The 23,722-nt window shown below is 45.1% G+C and overlaps 2 protein-coding genes across 2 annotated transcripts in view; both read left to right on the plus strand.

Moving 5' to 3' along the window:
• The window catches only part of zgc:154142 (uncharacterized protein LOC555481 homolog), a 23,616-nt gene extending 16,759 nt beyond the window's left edge, over positions 1 to 6,857 (plus strand). Inside the window, 9 exon segments of the mRNA XM_035531582.1 lie at positions 2,976 to 3,082; positions 3,330 to 3,391; positions 3,394 to 3,555; positions 3,926 to 4,062; positions 4,517 to 4,553; positions 4,556 to 4,630; positions 5,000 to 5,075; positions 5,077 to 5,123; positions 6,679 to 6,857. Coding sequence (XP_035387475.1) covers positions 2,976 to 3,082; positions 3,330 to 3,391; positions 3,394 to 3,555; positions 3,926 to 4,062; positions 4,517 to 4,553; positions 4,556 to 4,630; positions 5,000 to 5,075; positions 5,077 to 5,123; positions 6,679 to 6,857 — 882 coding nt within the window.
• Positions 6,858 to 14,440: 7,583 nt separating this feature from the next.
• fam13a (family with sequence similarity 13 member A) overlaps positions 14,441 to 23,722 on the plus strand; it is a 40,816-nt gene continuing 31,534 nt past the window's right edge. The window contains exons 1-6 of the mRNA XM_035531583.1: positions 14,441 to 14,711; positions 16,346 to 16,558; positions 18,597 to 18,774; positions 20,694 to 20,841; positions 22,371 to 22,454; positions 23,500 to 23,592. Of these exons, the coding sequence (XP_035387476.1) occupies positions 14,441 to 14,711; positions 16,346 to 16,558; positions 18,597 to 18,774; positions 20,694 to 20,841; positions 22,371 to 22,454; positions 23,500 to 23,592 (987 nt within the window). The remainder of the gene's footprint in view (positions 14,712 to 16,345; positions 16,559 to 18,596; positions 18,775 to 20,693; positions 20,842 to 22,370; positions 22,455 to 23,499; positions 23,593 to 23,722) is intronic.

Here is a 23,722-nt window from a genome sequence, read left to right on the forward strand (position 1 = left end):
TTAGGGCTCATTCCCAACCCAGAGGCTGGTGTGCAGTGTCTGGGGAGTCGGTGGGCTGGACATGGACAGCAAACATTGACAACAGGGTGCCTAACATGAAAATGTTGGTTTATAATTGCTATTTTTGTCCAGTATCTAATAGAAAAGAATCAGAAGAATCTATTTATTAAAAGGGCAGTGATATATTGTTCAACAAGTAAACGTGTAAATATTTCTGAATTAGATTAATTGAATTAAATTAATTGAATTTATTACTTATTAATTGCATTATTTTAATGTAGAGTAACACGATCACGTAGGTCTGAGCATGTAGGTCATTTCATTTAGATGGAGATCTGATCTTTGTGGAGCGTTAGATGGAGATCTGATCTTTGTGGAGCGTTAGATGGAGATCTGATGTTTGTGGAGAGTTAAATGGAGATCTGATGTTTGTGGAGAGTTAGATGGAGATCTGATGCGTGTTAGATGGAGATCTGATGTTTGTGGAGCTGTAGGTGCAGATCTGTCGCTCTGCTGACTGTGTTCGTTGGACGCCGTTCACTCCACTTTGTCTCAGTGTACCTGGATGGCTTGGTGAGAGCATATGTGCACGCCAAAAGTAGACAATGCAGGACACACTGATGGCAAACAGGAATCGGACAGACAGAGAGAAAGAGGGAGAGTGAGAGAGGGAGGAGAGACAGAGAGGGAGACAGAGAGAGAGTGGGAGAGTAAGAGAGGGAGAGTGAGAGAGAGTGAGAGAGGGAGGAGAGACAGAGGGAGACAGAGAGAGAGTGGGAGAGTAAGAGAGGGAGAGTGAGAGAGAGTGAGAGAGGGAGGAGAGAGAGAGAGAGAGTCATAGGGGTTTGTAGAAGTGTTTATATGAAGCTGTTGTTGTTTAGTGCTGCTGGTGTTGTTAAGGACATCATGATAAACAATGATTCAGTAATATTGCATTAGTGTTTTTTAGATTGTATTTAGCAGTAGTGTATATATTTGTAGTGTATTTAGCAGTAGTATATATATATATAGTTTATAGTATATATATGTATATAGTGTGTGTGCGTGTGTGTGTGTGTGTGTGTGTGTGTGTGTGTGTGTGTGTGTGTGTGTGTGTATATATCAAGTTTCAAGTTTCAAGTTTGGTTTATTTGTCACATACATAGTCATACACGGTATAACTCGCAGTGAAATGGTTGAGAGTGCTCTGTCCAAACTGAGGAAACAAATGGGTGCATAAGGAAATATATCTATATATATACAAAAAATATATATAACAATGTATGTACATTGTATAATATGTATATATGCACAATGTACAATGTATATATAGATATGTGGATATATGTGTATGTACACAATGTACAATTCCGGCTTAAAAATTTACATATTTACAGTTATATGGTGGTGGTGGTCCCCACAGTTTATCAGTTTCCCTGATTCAGGGCCGAATCTGGTTCCCAAACCAGACTGTGATGTTCCCTGTGAGGATGCTCGATAGTGCAGGTGTAGAAGTTCTGCAGTACCTTGTAGGGCAGTCTGAAGTGGTAAAGACGCCGAACCTTCTTTGCCAGGGAGTTGTTGTGGTGGGACCAGGACAGGTCCTGCGAGATGTGAACATCAAGGTATCTGAAACTATCTACTCTCTCCACCGTGGTTCCACTGATCCTCACAGGTTGGTAGTGCCACTCCTGCTTCTTGCTGCAATCCACGATCAGCTCCTTTGACTTACTGACGTTTAGGAGGAGATTATTTTCCTGGCACCAGTTTTCCAGGTGTTTAATCTCCTCCAGGTAGGCCCTCTCATCGTTGTCCGAGATCAGGCCCATGACAACGGTGTCGTCAGCAAACTTGACAATGATGTTGGAGCTGGAAGTGGCTGTGCAGTCGTAGGTGTGCAGTGAGTAGAGCAGGGGGCTTAGGACACAACCCTGAGGAGCTCCAGTGCTGAGGGTGAGGGTGGATGAGACACAGTTGCCCACCCGTACTGATTGTGGTCTGTCTGTTAGGAAGTTGGAGATCCAGTCACACAGGGATGTATGCAGTCCTAGATCCTCCAACTTAGTAGTGAGTAGGGAGGGAATGATAGTGTTAAATGCTGAACTGTAGTCGACAAACAGCATTTTAACATAATTACCCCTCCCTTTGTCCAGGTGGGTCAGTGTGGTGTGGAGCAGATGTGTAATTGCATCATCGGTGGGTCATCTCATATATATATATATATATATATATATATATATATATATATATATATATATATATATATATATATATATATATATATATATATATATATATATATATGAGCGGAGAGGCGGCCACGGCTGAGGCTCACTGCTGACCCCGCCCGGGACATCTCCCCTCCGGACACGGACAGAGAGAGTATTCAGTCAGATACTCTGGAGTGATCAGGGGTGAACTGGGGGTGACCAATCAGTGGGAGGGGATTAGAACAGTTTATTCAGTCTGTCATCTGTCATCAAAGTCATAAGAAAACCTTCCAAGACGCTGTGATATTTAGTATTTTGGTAATTTGGCCTAATTATTACCAAACATTGAAGCATTTATGCTTCTGAGGCCCAGAGAGCACAAATGCGACAGGAGTGACTATCATTCAACAAAGCACCACAGTTAAAAATGCACAATTAAAAAATAAAAATTAAATTAAAATGAAACTCCCAAAAGGCTCCAAAGCTTGTTGAGAGTCTCCATAATACTTATTTTGTGGAGCACGTGCGACGGTTAATCCCACGGCGTAGTTCTTCTCAGTTTCTACCATCAACCTTCTCTGTAGTTCCTCTGCACCCTTTCTCAGTTAGATCCCCCACGCATGAATTCATGAACACTAATGCCATGACAGCATCTCAAGAACTTAATGAGCGAACCAATTGTTCATTCCACTAATTCTCCACACCGTCTGCCACTGCTGGTGTGTGCGACTCTGAGCTCAGCCGCTGTACCTGCACACACCTTTGCACTGTGTGTTCTTGTAAAAGGTTTGGCCCAACTCCCAGACAAGGCCCACGTTCTTTTACACGTACGGTGGGACCCTCATTCATAAGAACTGGGTTCTGTCAGCTTACTCCTCAGGTATGGCCTGTCAGTCATTTATTCTTTATCTTTGATTATGTTTCAAATTTAACCAGCTAGTGTGTGTGTGTGTGTTTGTGCGTGTGTTTGTGTCTGCATGTGTGTGTGTGTGTGTGTGTGCATGTGTTTATGTGTGTGCGCATGCGTGTGTGCGCATGCTTGTGTGCGCGTGTGTGTGTGTGTGTATGTTTGTGTGCGTGTGTGCGTGCGTGTGTGTGTGTGTGTGTGTGTGTGTGTGTGTGTCTGTCTGTCCTTCCCAGGTATGCAGATGAGCTGCAGAGATGGCAGATGCGTCTGTGCAAACACAACCTAACCCTGGAGGATCCGGCTTGTGGGTCATCTACTGCCACGGGGGCTTGAAATACCCCGCTGTGCCCACCGTGGAGTTTGACATCGCTCAGGTGCGCTTAGAGGTCAGCGCCACCGAGCACATCAGCGTGTCTAAAGGCTGGGGGGACAAGACAGCCCAAAGAACATTGCAGCTCAGTGTCCCTGCAGAAAAATCCGCTTGGATGGAATTATGATTGTCTGTGTCTGCACACCGTTCATAAGTGGCCAATCAGATGGCCCGAGAGCCCGCATCTCCCCCAAACTCGCCTGTTCACTGAGTTACACTGCCATCTGTTGGGTAGTTACTGTAATTCAACTGTGACTGATGATATTTCAGCTGGTAAAACAGAATGTTTTGTATTTTATTGCAAATTCACCTCATCCTAAAATTGATGCCTTGGCAACCTTAAATGAGTAGAAAGTGACAGTTGATGTCTTGTCAATATATTCCTAAACTTCATTAACATGGACAAGAACAAGACCATCTTCTGAATTGTAGGTCTTTTCTGATCGGGCAATCCCACAGAGACTCTGAAGCAGGTATCTCCACCCGTGGTGCCGTATGAGGTCTGCCGAAGCAGGGACTACAGGTGGGTCCAGGTCAAGTTCTCCATGATCTGCTGTGTTTTCACGCTGCTTGATGAGCTGAAGTCTGTGTGCCAGGTGTGAACGCAAACGCAAGTGTGCAGAACAAGGTCAAACTACCACAACAAGGTCAACCCACCAGCTTCCATGATTGACTGAATTAGTTTAGGTGTTTGAAAATTTTATGGTTTGATATATTTTATATTTTATTTAAAAATGTTTCCTTATTCCTCAATTTGATTGTTTTTGTGTACACAAAAGAGCAACAAACACAACAACACTAAAAATTGTGTATCTTTAGTTTGGGTGCATTTGTTTTAATGCATGTAATTTGAAGTGCATGTGTTTTAATGTGCATCCTTTAGCTGATGCTTTAATCCAAAGAAACTTACAAATATGACTGAGTACAACTTGAGGGTTAAGGGTCTTCCTCAGGGGCCCAACAGTGGCAAATTGAACAGCAACGTTCCGATGACAAGTCCAGTCCCTTAACCACTGAGCTAGCACTGTCCTTCCTGTTGTCCTGGTACAGGGGGACTCAGGTGGGGCCCTCGTGTGCCAGGATGAGCCAGCGTGTTCACCCACACGTCCGTGTACCTGCCCTGGATAGAAAACACCCTCCCAAAGCACATATACAACCTCAGCAGTATGTCAGCAGCTCAGCCACACGTGTACATACCAAGCAGAATCTGGAATTAGAAAGCAAATACAGAAACTATGAATATTCGTGCTGCATTATATATTGTTTTTTAATTGTCACCCTCCTATTGGCTGTATGGGGATCACAGAAGGCTGCTGTATTCAAATGAGTCTTCCTCACGCTCCTCAAAAGTGGAAAGAGTACCTGCTTGTGCCTGCAATGCATGTGTGTGTGTGTGTGTGAGTGTGTGTGTGTGTGTGTGTGTGGTGTGTGTGTGTGTGTGTGTGTGTGTGTGTGTATGTGTGTGTGTGAGTGTGTGTGTGTATGTGTGTGTGTGTGTGTGTGTGTGTGTGTGTGTGTGTTTTTCTGCCTCAGGAACCCACTGCAGCACATCCCCTCCAGCAGACCTGGCTGCCGTTGGCGACACCCTGACTGTTACTTTCTCGTCCAATAACAGGGTTTAGAGCCACATGGAGAGCTGTGGACCCATGGGACATTGGCAATGAGTCATACCCACACACACACACACACACACACACACACACACACACACACACCCCAAACACACACTCACACACACACACACACACACACACACACTCACACACACACACTCACACATACCCACACACACACACCCCAAACACACACTCACACACACACACACACACACACACACACACACACACACACACACACACACACCACACACACACACTCACATACACACACACACACACACACACACACACACACACACACACACACACACACACACACACCACACACACACACACACACACACCACACACACACACCTGTCTGTGATATATAAAAAACAAACGCAGGCATACACATGCTGTCACATCCAGTTATTGGCACAGTTAGGATGGTTCCAGAAGAAAGAGGCTATTAAATATCACTGTGTGAAATCCAGTCACTTCTGTTGAACTTGGGATAAGTCTGAAAAGGTGTGATGCTCTGTTCCCATATGTTCACGCAAATCTTCAAACAGGACGTTATTTCCACGCGACTTCCCCCTCATCGTCTCATAACCATCACCGGTTCCTTCACAGGTGTGGTTGGGTGTAGTAGAGAGTTCATTGGCCAGCATGGGGAGCTCCGGTCACCCAACTGGCCCAGCCTCTGTCCTGGGTGAGCCGCCTGCACCTGGACCTCCATATGGTCGTCACCCACCTGCTTGGCCAGTGGACTACGTGGAGGTGTTTGGCGCTGCTGGACGTCTCAAGGTTAGAGGAGAGTTAAACTAACAGTACAAGAGCACAGCAAAGATCTTAAAGGAAACAGCTCTGTGTTTTCCTCCTGATTGGATAATCTCAGTCACAAAGTATATGTACACAATGATACAAAGTTCAGTAAATGACTGACTCCCTAATGTCAAATGTGTGGTCCTCATTTTAGGTAAAATTCACAGGACAAATACTTTGCTTATCTATTCATGTGTATGTGTATGTATATGCAGATGTGTGCGTGTGTGTGTGTCTTTATGTGTGTGTATATTTAGATTAAGCTCTAGCAAGCTTGGAGTCTGTGACAGCTGGCTTGCCAATCAAGCATGCTCATTTTAATACTACGTCCACACCCAGACCAATTTCAGTGAGCCAGTTTGATTGATTTTTGAGCAGTCTTTTGTCATATTTAAATTTGTTTTTTTAACAGAAAAATTCCTGAATGTTTAATATAATACTGTATTATATAAACATTTATGTTCTCTGGGTCATTAAAGGTTGAACTAAACATCTTAATTACCCAGGTATGAGTTATTGGAATAGATCAGTAGATTGTAATGTTAAATGACAAATTATAATGATAATTCATATGAGTTTGGCCACCTCATTCTCTCATGTTTCACCTTTCACAAGACTATTAAAAATGCAGGAACTGTATCTGCTTTGAGCTGCAGTGCTCTCTGGTGGAGAGAAGCTGATTTTTTTGCCCTTACTTTTTGATCGGTTCTGTGTTTAGGTTTCGCCTGTGTTCAGGTGTGTTCTCGGTTTGGGTGTGTACTGTGTTCAGGCATGTTTTGTGTTCAGGCGTGTTCTGTGGGTTTGTGCCTCGGAAGCTGACCGTGAGCAGAAACAAGGCCACAATTCGCTTCATTGCCAATGGGCTGTGGGAGGAGATGGGTCTCCGTGGCTACTGGACGTCTCCGTGGCTACTGGACGTCTCCGTGGCTACTGGACCACAGACCCTAGTGTCTTTCCTACCCTGACCCCTGTGCAGATCAGGGAGTGGCCTTGAACCTTCTAACTACAGATTACTCCTGACTGCTATAATAAATGCTGATAAAACAGAGGACACCACTGTTCATCAGCACCAACACTCACATCTCACTCACAGCTTTCACTGAGCTGGACTGAATCATTTACTGTAAATTCGTAGAGTGTGCTGAATAAAATTATTAATATAATACATATCTAAGTAGGTCTGTTGTTTAATAATATTATATTTTCTCACATTTTTTGATTTACTAGAATGTGCACAGTTGAAGATTGCATTAAATCCCAGCACACCAAAAGGACATCAACAATTAGGCTCAGAATTCTACTTCCTGACTTCATTTGTTCTGCTTGTTTCCTGTGGAAGGAGCCTGTGACAGTAAGGTGCTTCTGTTATAAATCACAACTAAACTGAGAACTGAGAACTGTGGAGCTTCTCAAGTCGCTATCAGTGATCTACAGATTCCTGCTTAGCGCGGTACCTAAGCTACAACGGTTAAAGGTTCAGTAACAGAGAAACACAACCACATCCCGCGCACCTGCTGCAATGTCACAGTCCAGGAAACGTTTGTGCTGTTCTTATTAACTTTTCAAGCATAACCTTAGACATGCTTCTGACATTGTAGAGAGGTGACATTGAATAAATAAATACAAGCTAAACTAGGCGACAGTCGCAGCCACGTAAGTGGATGTATGAAAATTTATTTATTTTAAAAGCAAATTCCCCACAAATCATTCTTTTCAATTTTTACTATTCCATTCACAAGTAACCCCGGAGGGCCCCCTGGTGGCAGGCAGCCTGTCCTGCCCCTGTTGATAGTAGTTCAACTGCGTTCATTTTGTTGGATATTGATTGTAGATCATGTCTCCTCATAGATTGGCCGGCGAAGTGCAGGACCCCCGTGGTAAGTCCTGTTACCACAGTGACGAGGGTGGTGAGCGGAGCAGAAGTGAAAACTCCTGTCCATGCAGGTGAGAACTGACTATGTCTGTGGTTAGTCAGTCAGGTCCACACTAATCACATAAGTGTGTGTGTGTATGTGTGTGTGTGTGTGTGTGTGTGTGTGTGTGTGTGTGTGTGTGTGTGTGTGTCAATCACCCCAAAAGGCTAAAGCAGCTCCAGACAAACCCTTTCAGCACGTATGTGGTGGTTCACTGATTCATGAACTGTGATTCTCACTGCTGCCCACTGTTTCATGTATTAAGGAACACACACACACACACACACACACACACACACACACACACACACATCATTCATCCAACTCTATTACCTTCCACCCACTTTTCACGTTATGTATATTAATTAGTATGTGGGCGTGTGTGTGTTATTGTTATATCATTCAATTGTAATTAAATTGTCATCCCTCCATCCCTCCATCCATCCATCCATCCCTCTATCCATCCCTCCATCCATCCATCCATCCATCCCTCCATCCATCCATCCATCCATGCACTGAAATCTCTCTCTCCTCTTCAGTCTTTCATCTCCTACAGTCTGGCAGGCACATCCGTACAAACACCACATCCAGTCCAGGTGAGCCGGAGGTGTGCATATCTGCAGCCGCCGTCATCTCTCACGATGACATCACCCTGGTGCGACTGGTCATGCCAGTCACCTTGACCCCACAGGTCAGTCCTTTGTGTCTGCCCAAACCCAACACGGAGGAGAAAGGTCAAACGATGAAAAATAACCTGTCAGTCTTAAATGAATACTTCTCCCTGAAAGGTTTCAGCTGCAGAGATGGCCGAGGGTGAGGCGTAGGTTGGGAGCTGTTGAACATTGTTGTCATCTGGAGCTGCACACCTGCACGCTGATTAGATGGATCTGAAAGTCGGCACTGTGTAACCTGGACTAACTAAATGTGTATTTTCACACATTCCAACATTCCTTCCACAGGCAGATGTGTTTTCTGTGAATTATTGTGGCTTTCGAAGTAAGCGAGTGAGTGTGTTTGTTTTGTTTTGTTTTCCCAGGCAGTCTCAGACGCTGAAGCAGACTGCCTTTCCCATCATGCCCCATGGCACATGCAGCCAGCCAGCCACTGGCGGGACAGCGTGCCACCCTCTGTGTTCTGCGCAGGGTGCCACCTGAGGAGCTGCAGCCAGCCTGTCAGGCAGGATCGAAGGAAACAGGCTGGAATGGGAGCAAGATTTCAGCTTTTGCAGTGTTAACGGTTAAGGAACCACGTCGTTGCGTGCGTGTGAGGATTTCACATAAAAAGTGTGGGTTTTTATTTCAAAAACTTTTTAAAAAGGGTCAAACCAAAAAGTTACTTTCCCAGCTGAGTTCAGATCTAAGAAAGTCTTGCAGCTACCAGTCTGGTCTTTATCTCCTAAGGAAGACAGAGTTTCAGACTGTCAGGAAATGACTGTTTATGTGTGCTGTGCCATAGATGAAACCCCTCTGAAAAACCTTTGACATCGGTGGCACTGCCCTGTCTATAGTCACTTTAGTATCTGTGGGCTTTAAAGCCAATAACTGCTACAGAGAGAAATTTCATTACTGTAATTGCCTATCATTGCTGTTGCTAAAAAAGGTCAGTGTTTCCAGCCACGTTGCCTGCCACACCCTGGCCTGGCGTTTAGACATGTTCTAGTATACACACAAACTGACAAACTGTCAGAAATAGTGACGGGAGGTTTTACTGCTATGGCAGCAAATAAAACTCTTCAGAAAGTGGCCCTCCTGTGGGGCCCCCTGGGGCCCTGCGCCGTTGCGTCAGTGTGCCACAGACTAGCGCTCTGTTGCATAAGGCCCTGAACTCGTCTCTGTGCTCATGGAGCCAGAATAGCTGTGGCCCCGCCGGCTGAGACCGCACACTGAAATTAGGGCTCTTTGCTTGGGTTGCCAGAACTTGCCGGGCTCCGTTAGTCAGTGCGACACCGGCCTGCTTCGTACTCGGAAAACACAGATACAATGACATCATCACCTGGGAATCTGAGCTGTTTATCAAACAAGTTTAGAGACCAGGGTATTTTTTTGTTGTTCTTCTTTTAGAGACTAGCTCTTTTTTCCTGACGCAGGACGATCTCTCAAACACCCGTGTCATTATATTAATTAGCTGATTACTAAATGTTCTTAGATCAGTACGACATTCACATTTTGCAGTACAAATCCAGATACGCACTGACCTGTTTCATAACACCTCGTGGGACACAGAAGTCCCACCATGCAGCTGCAGCTCTCCAGTTCTGAGCATTTTTCTCACGTTTTTGGTGATTAGATCAGTTTAACCACATGACTCTCCGTCCAGTTAGTTTATGTAAAAGGACTCTGCTCCGTACGTTAATCAGCAGCCAGATCTCTTTTATATGATTCTGTCTGGTTCATATCTAGATAAGTTTCTCGATTTTTTGATCTTCTTCCTGTGTCTCTCAAATGCTCCTTCCCCAGCCGGTATCCCCCCCCCCACCACCCACTCTGCTTGTAACTCCACCCACTCTCTGCACGTGCCCCTGTGTACCTGCCCCTGGGTACCTGCCCCTGTGTATCTGCCCCTGGGTACCTGCCCCTGTGTATCTGTCCCTGGGTACCTGCCCCTGGATACCTGCCCCTGTGTATCTGCCCCTGGGTACCTGCCCCTGTGTATCTGCCCCTGGGTACCTGTCCCTGGGTACCTACCCCTGTGTATCTGCCCCTGGGTACCTGCCCCTGTGTATCTGCCCCTGGGTACCTGCCCCTGTGTATCTGCCCCTGGGTACCTGTCCCTGGGTACCTGCCCCTGTGTATCTGCCCCTGTGTATCTGCCCCTGGGTACCTGCCCCTGTGTATCTGCCCCTGGGTACCTGCCCCTGTGTATCTGCCCCTGGGTACCTGCCCCTGTGTATCTGCCCCTGGGTATCTGCCCCTGGGTACCTGTCCCTTTGAACTGGCACTTTTTGCCTTCACACCTGCACTACCTCATCCAGGCCACAAGGGGCCTCCATGAGCTCAGTTACGTGAAGTAAAGCAGGATGAAGACAAGCAGTGCAGTTCCAGATGGGCTGAGAACCAACACACACACACACAATCTTACTGCTACCACAATGTGTTTGTTTGTTTATTTAACAAATTTTGGAAGAAAAAAAAGGATAGTATTTTGGAAAGCAGAGAAAGTATGAATGATGGATTGAAGTTAAATAAAAGATTCTAACAAAGCCCAGTCAGTGGAGCGCAACTCTCAACAAATCTCTGATATTTCCTGTACTCATACACACTGACAGATTTCAGACTGCTAAACTCTACAGGAGTGTATTGCATCTGTGACTCAAAGGGTTAAACTACATTATGGTAAAGGTAGCTAAAACGTTTTTCAGTATTTTAAAGTTGTTCCTCATGTAAATAGTGTTATACCAAAAATTTAAAACATTATTTATTTGTTTTATTTGTATTTATTTATTTATTTATTTATTTATTTATTTATTACAATGAATCAATTTAGTAGTTTATATACATTTTGGAAAATATGTCAGATCATTGCTTCACAGACCCAATTTTATACTAATAAATGAATATATCTCCTTTTCTTTTGTTTGAACTCTTGCTCATTCCAATAGCATTGTCAAATATTTAATATAATTGTATAAAGTATAAGTAGTATTAGACACTAATATAATGTTCTCACTAATATACATGCTAAGTGTTGAAATAAAGAACCTAGCCACACCGGCGTGTGATTAAGGAAATCGTAAAGCACACAGCTTCTTCACCCCATGCTGAGATCTTTCAAAGTTTCAGCCTGTTGGTCACATGACCTGAACAGGGAGCCAGTCAGAGTGCGGGGCTCAGATTTCAGTTCAAGAGACGTCTCCAGCTCATGTAGAGGTTTTGAGAAAGAAAGAGGCTCGCTGAAGGGAGTGCAACTCTCGGCAGCTCACACCAGACTTTTCCAGGGATTTGATCCAAAACAGCCAAGCAGTGGAAGTACTCGGGTCCTGGTCGTTGTCTTCAGTGCAACAAGCTCCTGGGACCTGTGTGAGGGGGAGGGGGTGGGGAATTCATCCCTCTTTCTTTAAAGACTCAAAACTCTTCCTGGAAGCAGCGGAGAATGGGGGCTGGAGCACTCACCATCTGTGTAAGTAGAGAAACATACAGGCCAGGGCCAGAGAGGGAGACCAGCAGAGGGAGAGGGAGACCGCCTCTGAGATGGTCGGACATAAAATGTTGATTTTCATAAGAAGAAAAAACGCGAAAAAGTGGACTGAAGATGTGTTCAGGCATGTAGGGTGCGTGTGTGTGAGAGTGAGTGTCTTCTGCTTGTGTTTGGGCACACGTGTCTGTTGGCTGTCCTCTGTGGGGCGTTTAGGCAGACCTGCCTTACACCTTTTCCTCAGTCTTCCCTCTAAAAGGTGACGAATGTTCCCTCACTCCGAAATCCCTTTATTTATTTATTTACTTTACAGCAGTTATTTATTTACATAGCGCAAAGCCCTTCCTTATCCCTGGATGTTTCCTCCTGTCCACAAGCTTCTGATGGCCTTTCCTTGGTCATATCTCTTAATGTTAAACAGCTGATGTTGTGAGAAAAAACACAATTTGTGGTATCTGAAATACTGTTTCCCGTATTGCCATGGTCACCAGCTGCTGTCTGAGCCACAGGGAGCAGGCGTCTTAGTTATATGGTTGTCTGAAGGTAACAGAGTTGTCTTGTAATGCTGTGCTGGAGCAAAACACTATGCAGAGACCCCTGGGACATCCTGACGTCCACCACACTGCAGCTGTTAAGGTTGGGCCACCCAGACAGCTAGAGAGAGGCACAGTCAGAGACAGGGAGCATGCTGGGACTTGCTGTTCCCTACACAGAGTGGGGTGCTGGGAAAACAAAGCAAAGCCCTACATTCAGATGGAAGAAACCTCTCTGAAATAAGAAAATAATGTTTCAAGAGTCCCACATGGACGATGGTTTTTCAGACACCAACAAAGCTGCCAAAGAGAAAAATACCCACCAGCAGTGAGACTTATCCTGAAATATTCACACCTTCTTCAGTCATGTGTCTGTCAGCCCCCTGAACAGGACAGGTAAACTCTCCTCTGATGTTCTCGCAGCTTGCGAAAGGACTGGAGGGCATTCTTCTCTTTCTCCGGAGACAATAGAGGGAGGGTGTCATTAGTAATTAGGGAGCTTTGTCAAGGAGAGAGCAGAGGATGCAACTAGAGTCAGAGCTTTTACTGAAGAGCGTGTGCATGAGTGTAGGGGTGTGTGAGTGCGGGTATGTGTGGTGTGTGTGTTTTTGTGTGTGCACATGTGGGGGTATGTGTGGTGGGTTGGTGTGTGTGCATGCATGTATTTGTGAGTGTGCAGTGCATGTGTGTGTGGGGGTGCATGCACGTGTGTGGCTGTTTATCAGAAAATGTACTGGACATCTGTGTGCTGAGACTTGTTCTGAGTGGCTTATGTTATTAACACCCACCAGGGCACCACTGAACCTGCCCCAGTACAACCCCAGTGTGCTTCGGAATGCTTAGACTCCACATAAATGCCTTACGTATTTATGCACATTTCATTCAAGTAGTTTTGACGAGTCCCAGCAGACGGTGTCCTTGTAGAGGCAGTCTCGCCGAGTCCCACTTGTGCAGCAGAGTCTCTCTGCTCATCTTTCCTCCACACTCCCTCTGGACAGGACACAGGAGACGCCAACTAACATGTCAACACACACTAGCTGGTGGGAATGTCCTGCCACTGTGGTCAGACTCGCGCTGTTGGAAACGGGAGCACGAGAGCAGGAAGCCCAGGTCCTCCCTCGCGGGGGTAAGACGCAGACTGCTAGGCTCAGATTGTTCGTATCTGCGCGCGGGAACACACATTGCGCTCGAGTGGTGTCAGCATGCATACGTGCACGTGTTTGGCTGCGCGGTGGTTAATTAAGACGCGTGCGACTGTCCTGACGCGTCCCCGCGTTGAATAAGCTCGTGAGAGCACGGGTCAGGCTATAGAGAATGTGCGCGTGTGGCCATAACGTGTCCACGAGAGAAATCACTCGGTGTTGCAGACAAAAGGAAGCAAAGTGTGGTTTGATATTTTATGGTTAAACACAGTACAGTAGGGTCAAATGTGCAGGTTGCTATGGAGACAGAGAGGAGCTGACAGACGAGAGAAATCTCCAAACGACGTTGTGCCGTAACCGTTACCACGGACATACATGTGCAGAAATGAGACCCTGTGCACGAACCGTAGGTCACAGGTATCTTATTGACGAACCTCACTGGGCTCACCGCTGGTGGCCTGGTTTCTTGGTTTAGCTCAGGGACAAAGATCACATAAATACAACTGCTGGGTCAGCGGCCGCGCTGTATTTTTAATACGTCTGTTGTAGGTGTGTCTCGTCTACTCAGTTCCGTTTAACTCCGTCTTATTTGTTCAAAGCACCCGACCTACCCACAAGCTCGAGCACCTTCCTCTCGTGCTAGAGTTAAGTCCCTGCTTGCTTTAGCTCGCGCACTTGGATACAGGTGCGCGGCAACCAGGCAGTGACGTAAGTGGCGCAGGGACAGGTTAGGTCCCTTCTGTCTGGGTGCCAGAGCCTTGTGTTGTGTCTCATTAGGAAAGGTCCCGGCGGACCCTGGCCCGAGATCCGGGCGTACGGAGCAGCGACGATGATGTGGCGGAGAGCCGTGCCCATGGTTGACTGCTGTCCTCTTCTGTGTTTCACCAAGCACAACAGAGCCGCCGTGCAGATCAGGGAGGACATGAAGAAGATGGTCCATCCTCCCATGGCCCAGCCGTGGCACGGTCCCGCACCCGCGCGGCCCTCCGGCAGCCCAGGGGTGTTCGGCGTGGCCCTGCTGGACGTGAGGGAACTGGGACTGGTTAAGGATGGCGTTCCCATGGTGATGAGGACCATGGTGGAGTATCTGAGACAGCATGGTGAGTACAGACAGCTAAGCCACAGTCTGTCCTGGACGTGTGCGTGTTTCAGGTTGTCACGTCTAACAGGTGGCATGTGAACTGTTGCTGAGGCGTGTGATTATTATTATCACTAATAATTATAATATTATAACCACAAAGAGTTAAATTATTTACGAAATCAAATATACGTAGTGATGAATGAGAGCAGCTTTTCTGAAGTTCCAAATGGACAAAAACGTTTTATTGGCACGCTGACCTCGTATCATAATGTAGAAATGTTATCACTGTGTGTTGTTGTGTAAAGAGTTAGCAGTTTGTGTTGTGTAGTAGAGTTTCAGTGTGTGATTGTGCAGTAGAGTTATCTTTGTGTGTTGTGTAGTAGAGTATCTGTGTTTGTTATTGTGCAATAAACTTATCTGTGTGTTACTAGGTAGTAGAGTTATCTGTGCATGTGCTGTGTAGTAGAGTTATCTCTGTGTGTGTGTTGTGTAGTAGAGTTATCTGTGTGTGTGTGTGTGTGTGTGTGTGTGTCTGTAGTAGTTATCTGTGTCTGTGTGTGTTATTGTGCAGTAGAGTTATCTGCTGTGTGTGTGTGTGTGTGTGTGTGTGTGTGTGTGTGTGTGTGTGTGTGTGTGTAGTAGTAGTAGTAGTAGAGTTATCTGTGTGTGTTGTGTACTCCTGTTCTTGAAGACTGTACTGATCAGGTAACGTAGCACCGCTCCAGTCGACCTTTATCGTCACGGTTTGCACTTTGACCAACACGGCAAATGTCAATATGTGAACTGACTGTTGAAGTTGTTTTTGTTGCTGCCTACCAACCAGTCGTATCTGGAGGTAAACAGAGCAGTGTCGTCTAACCGGACGGACACTAATCCCAAAACAGGGAATATACTGGACCCGGAATCTGAGGAGTTGTTGTGTTGTTGAAAAGACGCTAGATGAGCCCCAATCGCCTTCCTAATCTGAACATATTTAATTATTTTGGTTGGTCTTAATTCTCATTTTCACCAACACCCGCTTAAATGAAAAAGGCCTTTATAGTCTCAGTGAGCTGTACGGTGTTCGACACATGCGGATTATACACGTCCGAATCAAGGAGTTGCTCAATCAAATAACAGAAACATTTGATAAAGGCGCCACTGTTTCTCGTAGAGTGTAGTTCCCTCCTTGTCCACTGGATGGCGACATAACATAACGTCTTAACAAACGCTACAATAAGGCAAAATATTACAACATACCGCATTTATTGTATTGGTATTTATAAATCAACATGAATCAACATGCATACACACACACGATGGGGAAACCCAGTACTAGTCAATGTACTTATCTAATGCTGTACAATCCTGCAGATAAACATGTATTTATTGGGCTAGATTGATGTTTTATTGCACTTTTGCTGTGTACAAAGCACTATAAAATTTATAATACTATAGTTTTATACCTGTACCCCCTCCCTGAAGGAGCGCAGGTCATGTCATGTCTGGTGGTCAGGGTATGTGTTTATTGCCTATAGGACCCGGTTCCAGACCTGGGTGTGGTTGCTGTTGTATATCTCAGTATCTAGCCAGTCCTTGTGAGAATGATCCAGACTCTTAGAGTGTTCTCTCTCTCTCTCTCCCTCCCTCCCTCTCTCTCTCCCTCTCTCCCAGGACTGGAGCAGGAGGGCCTGTTTCGTGTGAGTGGCAGTGTGCGTGCTGTGGACGGTCTGAGGCGGCGGCTCGACAGCAGGGAGCAGTGGGTGGAGCTGGGTCAGGAGGTGGAGGTCTGCACTGTGGCCAGCCTGCTGAAACAGTACCTGCGGGAGCTGCCCGAGGGCCTCGTCCACCCCTCTGTTCAAAACGCCCTCATTCAGCTTCAGCAAGGTGAGGCCCACACTAGTCCCACCCTGACGTCTGCCGGCAGTGTTTTCAACATCCTCCCTTCCCAGGTATCCCGGGCAGAACTTTGGACAACCAGTTGTCGTTCTCAACTCATGTTTCTAATCTGACCTGGTCTCGCAGATTTCTCCTTTGTAACATATGAAGGATTCGGCCCTTTCTTAGGCAGGAAGCTACCCAGGTGATCGTGCGGTCTCTTGTGATCTCAAAGCTAGACTACTGCAACTGTCTACTTGCTGGTCTTCCTCTAAGAGCTATCAAACCTCTACAACTTGTCCAGAATGCAGCAGCACGACTGCTCTTCAATCTTCTTTAGTTCACACATGTTACTCCGCTGCTGCACTCCCTTCATTGGCTCCCTGTAGCTGCCCGCATCAGATTTAAAACCTTGATGCTCGTCTACAAAGCCAAAAATTAACCAGCCCCTTCATACATGAGGTCAATGGTCAAAGCCTGATCTGTACCTCGAATACTTTGAACCTCAAGTACAGCTCAGCTTGAAATACGTTGCTTCACATCTGTCCTGGCTCCAAGATGGTGGAATGAACTCCCGCTTGCTGTACGGACAGCAGAGTCCCATGCTGTCTTTAAACACAGACTGAAGACCCATCTATTTGTGGAATATTTAAATGACAACTGACATTGCTCCCAATGTATAACTAAATTATAAGTTATTGTAGGGTATTGTTTATGTTGTTTAACAAACTCTAGCACTTACTGTTTATAGCACTTATCATTGTTTAAGATGGACCTTTATTTTGCACTTCTAGGTATCAGCATTCATCCCTGTATTCTACAGTATTCTAGTTCATTGGTATGTTAGACTCTAACCTACTGTACTGTACTAGGATGTATTCTATGAGTAAATGACAAAGCACTTTTGTAAGTCGCTCAGGATAAGAGCGTCTGCTAAATGCCATAAATGTAAATGTTTTGGTTTAGTTGGACATTAAAATGTGAATGTAAAACTGAATATAACCAGTTCTAAATAAGCAAAACCGTTTCTTTGAAAATTAATGAATATTTTGCATTTATTACAGGTTTCTATGTGTGTAACTTCTCATGCTGGTGTTAAGTGTACAGTTGTTTTACACTTTCATAATTAGTCACAGAATAAAACGATCCCACACTAGGCCAGACATCGGATGTTTATACCCTCTGAGCGCTCCCACCTGCCTCCAGACCTGCTGCCTCCATTCAGGTCCGTGTGCTGTCAGAGTCTGTTCACCTGAGTCACCGTGTGGTCCAGGGCTGGCCGACGGGACGCTCTCTCACAGATCCTGCTGGTGTTTGTCTCTGTGACGCTCCGTGCAGCAGCTGCGGGGTATTAGGGAGGATTTGGGCTGCCTGGCTTTGGTTTTAGCAGATTAGGTGAAATTGTAAGGAAGAGCCTGTTTTCCTAGAACCAGATGCATTATGGGACAGTCACAGAAGAAGCTGACGCGAGTCATCAGCAGTAACGCAGCAGTTTGTGTCTGAGAGGAGCGCACGGAGTGAAAATGCTTCTGGACGTCATTACTGCGTCCTGCATATCAGCTCCTTCAAGTCCAATTCATGGAGCTGTTGATCTGGATGATTTGGCGAGAGTCTGTCATTTTTTCTGTCTTTGTGTGTTGTTCTCTCTCTCTCTCTTACTATTCCTCTTGCTCTCTTTCTCCCTCTCTCACTCTGTATATATCTCTTTCTCTCTCTGGGGCGTGTGTCACTACACTAATAATAGGGACAACAGTTGTCTCACCTTGTCTCACTGTCACAGGGACGCTGATGTGTCTCACGTTGTCTCTCTCTCACACACTCCTGCCTCTCTCCCTAATAACTCTGACTCAGCTTTCAAGACTTCCTGCTTCACCTTTCACCCAGTTTATAAGCATTTGCTGACTCTGTGTTCTGTTTCCTGTTTTGGAGACTTTTATTAATTCTTGGCCAGTTCTGTGTGAAAGATGGAAACAATCTTTTGGTTTTGATTTGAAGGGGTTTTGTGGGGATATTCTTATTTTGTGTGTGTGTGTGTGTGTGTTTATAGAGTCCAGTGAGGACGACTTCTGTAAGGACGTGCGGTCACTCCTGCAGCGGTTGCCAGACGTTCATTACAGTGTCCTGCGCTACCTGTGCCACTTCCTCACTCAGGTGGAACAGCAACAGAACAGCAACCGCATGACTGCGCTCAATCTGGCAACCGTGTTTGGGCCCAACATTTTCCAGTGAGTGTTGTGGCACTGCACACCAGGACTATAAATTGTAACAAGAACAATGTAGCTGTGACTCGTGCTTCGTAGTCAGATGGATACGTCACACATGGATACATGTCGTTCTTAGTACTGTGCCATATTTGGACATCAGGTACACATCAGTGCTCATCATAAAAACGCTTGCTGATATTTGGACGAAAATATTTGCCATAACAGTTTTCAGTTAAGGTGTATTTGAATAACGCACACACACACCCCTATTGGTAATCTGCAACAAGGAAGGTTCCAAGCTCACTGGCACATGTGTGTGTGTTTAAATATGCTGTTTTGAATACTGGACACCCTGTACCACTGCGCTTGGCCTGCAGGCATACACTCTGTGTGTTTGAGTAGCGCTGAGCTCTCTAACATCTCCGTGTAGTCCTGAAGGGAGTGTTCTTGTCAGCCATGGCCTCTGGCTAGCAGGTGTTACGTAGCAGGCAGGTCAGCCTGAGGAAGCCACAGGGGTCCAGGCATCGCTAGGATGCACTCAGGCTCGTTAATGGACTTTGTCTGTTCTGCATGTTTCCGCTTGTAACTGTAAGAACCTTCTGGGGCCTGTATGCCTTAAAGTATCCTGTGCGGTGAAATCCTTCTTGTCTGTGCAGTAAAATTAATTGGGATTGGCTTAGGACATCATCCCAGGTGATCCCAGCTGTGAAAGGTTTTATGTGTATGAGTGCAGCTGATGCTTTTGCAAAGGTGGATTTTTTCCGCCTGTACCATACAATGCAGAATAAGTACTTATTAGTGTCTTTCTCTGCTGTTTTTGCCTGGTTCCACTAGTCGTATAGCAGTGAGTAACAGTATGACATAACAGTGCGTAACGGTATGACATAGCAGGGCATAACAGAATGACACAGCAGTGCATAACGGTATGAGACAACAGTGTGTAACGGTATGACACAGCAGTACATAATGGTATGACATAGCAGGGCATAACGGTATGACATAGCAGGACATAACGGTATGACATAGCAGGACATAACGGTTTGACACAGCAGTACATAACGGTTTGACACAGCAGTACATAATGGTATGACATAGCAGGGCATAACGGTATGACATAGCAGGGCATAACGGTTTGACACAGAATGGTGTTAATTCTTTGATGTGTAATGAGCAGGTCAGCTCTGCCACTCAGTACAGCCTGACAGACGGACCTGTGGCACAGTCGCCATTTCAAATGTCATTGATCCTATCTTAAAGAATGCGGAGTTCAAAGCCAACGCTGTGAAATGTCACAGCGGCTGGCGTTCCCCCTGCTGACAGGTCGGAGCCGGCATTACACTCTCTGGCCCCGCTGACCGCTACTGAATGTATTGTGGTGCTTCAAACACACTCATGCCATCCGTACCACATTGGTGTAGCGCCTGAGGCTCCGTTCATGCGCGGTTGGTCTGTGGGGTCTGTGTCAGTGTGATGGCGTGCTCCGTCTATGGGTTGGGCTTTAGCTGGGTACCTCCTGGTACCTCATATAGTTAAAAAGTGCTACAACCTTTGCCTCATTCCCAGCCCAGGATTCAACAGTGTTCATTCAAAGCATCCAACAGTGAAACCCACTGTAGCCCGCAAGTGCATTCATGCTACTGTAGATCAATTTCATGTGTGTGTTTAACAAACATGAGTTTTTAAATGTAGTGTCATCATAGGTCTTGCTGTACAGGTATGTCAAGGTAGAACAAGCTGGTTTGGGTTAAATTGCCTTATTTTACTGCTAAAGATACAAAAATAAAAAAACATTTCAACACGAAGAAACAAAATGTATGAGGATGGAAAATGTACGTTGTGTTACTCTTTCAGAGGTCTCACCAGAAGGCTAAACTCCCCAACAACCCTGCCTGGGGCCTCACACTGCAGCGTCATCCTGATGTGTTTGCGTTCCCCTTCAGTGTGTCCCCAGGTTTCGATGGCATGCATGAGCAGAGTGTGTGTAATAAGATCACAGCTACGCTCATTCAGAACTATAGCGCCATCTTCGGGCCGGACGAGGGAGCGGAGCGTGCTGAAACCGAGGCGTTAAATGTTATCCTGGTCAAAGTAGGTGCTGCCACCTCAGTCTCTTCGCTCATGCAACCAATCAGAGTGAAGCAACTGTCCTTTAGCCAGATTCACAACCTCTGTGCACATCCAATACGATCAAGGCTTTATATGTTGGTTATTATAAAACTTCTGTAATGTTTTGTGTGATTATGCTCCCCTTCATATACAGTTACATGTCTTAATATTAGTATTATGTTAAGAAGTTTTCATAAGTTTATCCACATTATGAATTATTGTGAATAGCACATGTATATATATGACGCACATAGGAAAATGAGATTTATTGATTCCACTGGTGAACAGTGTTTTTATTTCCTGCAAAAATACCTGTTTATTAGATATGTTTACAAGCTGAATCCAAATTTGTTTTCAGAATTTCTCTATCACGCATAGTTTTTATTCCAGTATGCTCATATGTCTTTATGTATAGTGTGGAATAATGGTACCAAGGAGAGTGGCGCCCCTCTGTCACTAGACTACTGCTGGACACAGAAGAGGGATGTTCCTGTGGACAAATATAGACAAAACTCCTACATTGTACATTTTAGATTTACATTTGTACACATTTTAAGTGTATTAAGCTAGATTTGTGAATGTCCTATATATTTTATGTAATCTTTACACATCATACATAGTAGAAAAATTCAGCATAAAATATACTATAAGGTCCAGCTATAGAAATGTATTTATTTTTTAAAGTTAAACATTTCACAGTGTTCATTTTCCAATCATGAAAGAAATCACAAACTAATTTCATATTAACACTATTTTCCACAAGAATTTGATCATTAATTCAGAATTTCAGCCCTAGGATTTTATATACGTGCATAAGAGTACATAAGAACACTGCACTGCACACAGGGATAAACGTATCCCTCCGCTGCACTGCACACAGATACAAGCGTATCCCTCCGCTGCACTGCACACAGATACAAGCGTATCCCTCCGCCTCCCGAGCACTGCTGATGCTCGACCAGGGGCTGGGTTGAAACTTGTCTATGTGTAGGTGCCAAAGAGAAATTCAGTACTAAGAAGAAATTCAGTACTAAGCACTTGGGTACTTTAAAGTTCAGGCATGGCAGATGTTGGAGCTGATTGGGTAAAAGGTTCTGATCAAAACAAGAGTCAGTAGTGGGTGTGATGAAATCTCATAGTCCCTATAGACAGCTGAGACATGTATGTGAAACAGCCTTACAATGTCTGAATGGATATGTAAAATAAATGCTGATTACTGAGCAATCGTACATTACACAGCAAAATCCCCAGTGATTACCTCATTCTCATAGGAGCTCTCTAAATGTCTACAGTGTAGGTGTTAGTTCAGCTCTGGGGATTTGCTTTGTAGATATTAACTTACGTGTGGAATGGAATTGGCCACTTGACAAGCATGCCAATCTATGGGAAGATTTCCTCCACAACCTAGATCCCCAGAGTTCACCACGACCCCTCTCTGTGGCTACATGTTGAGAGGCTGTGAAAGATCACCCTGCACAGCAGGTGACGGGTGAGTGTTGGTGTGTTCCCAGGAGGCCCACATGGATACAGCACACACTCAGACATCACTGCAATCTCCAACCACAGAAGCACCCAGTCCCATTCTCAGAAAGAAGGTACGTGTGTGTTCGTACTTCTTATCATGCAGAATGTAAATGTGGGTAGTGCATTTTCCATATTTTGTAATGAAATTTGACCTTGAATGTTTGAATGTTACTCTTGAGTGCCACACATGTCAGCATGTGTCCATTACTCTGTTGCTGGCCTACTGTGACTTGATATGGTTGATTATCTTTGATGGCATTTTGTACTTTTTGGAATAACTTATAAGGTAGAGGTGCACACTGCCCACAAGTGCAGCAATGTTTTCATTATATGAGCACATCTTGAGCAATTGAGGGTTAAGTGCCTTGCTCAGGGTGGTGGGACTTGAACCAGCAACCTTCCAATTACAAGTCAAGTACCTTAACCACATATACTTTTCATTTTTGGTTTCATAAAAACATGTTTTGTAGATACATTTCACCTTAGGATGTAAAACAAAGATTGTCCAGATGACGTAAAGTCTGAAAGGTCAGTGAGAAGAGTAATTTATTTCCCAGTCTGATTTTTTTTAAAGAGTCCAGATATATAAAAAACTTAAAATCATCCGAGTTTTGTTTACAGTGAATGAGACGTGAGTATCTGCCCGTAGGAGACCTGTAAAGGTCTTCAAATTAACATACAAAACGTGGACGTGCTCGGGGACTGCTGTTGGGGAACTCTGGAGATGATTTAGGCTTCATGTTTGTGTAGATTTGCTGCGTGACCTCGTGTGAACTGTGGCCTTCTAGAATGACTTAACACGATATTTTCTCATACTGCCACTGTGCCATGACTCTTGATTCATGGCATGTTATAAAAGACAGCATGTGTCAAGCCCAGAGAGACGTCATATCTTTCTGATGTACTGGTCCTTAGTCGTATGTGTGCTCTCTTCAGAGCTGTTTACATCACTACAGCTGACTCAGATCCACATCTCTGTTGCAAATGGATATTCCCTGGATTGCAACTGGACAAAGCCGCTGTGGTATAAGGGTCTGGTATGCGAGGTGCATGTGGCTGACGGTTCCTTTAACAACAAGGAACTGATCCGTTGCTGGTCCTTTACTTGTTGGACAGGCCACACGGAACAGCTCCAGAGAAGAAAAGGACTCACCGAGAGAGAAAGATCCACGCTCCGAGAGCCTTTCTTCCACCTCTCGGAAAATAAAGGTAACGTCTCATTTTTCCTAACACCAATGCCAGTGTGCTGCGAGGTTTCGCTCAGCCTGCTTCACTTATTGGTTTGTGTGGTAGGAGTGTACTGATTGGTGGTTGAGATCAAGGCAAAGTCTTGCAGTTT

The sequence above is a fragment of the Electrophorus electricus genome, chromosome 11, assembly GCF_013358815.1.
Source record: "Electrophorus electricus isolate fEleEle1 chromosome 11, fEleEle1.pri, whole genome shotgun sequence".
Lineage (NCBI taxonomy): Eukaryota > Metazoa > Chordata > Actinopteri > Gymnotiformes > Gymnotidae > Electrophorus > Electrophorus electricus.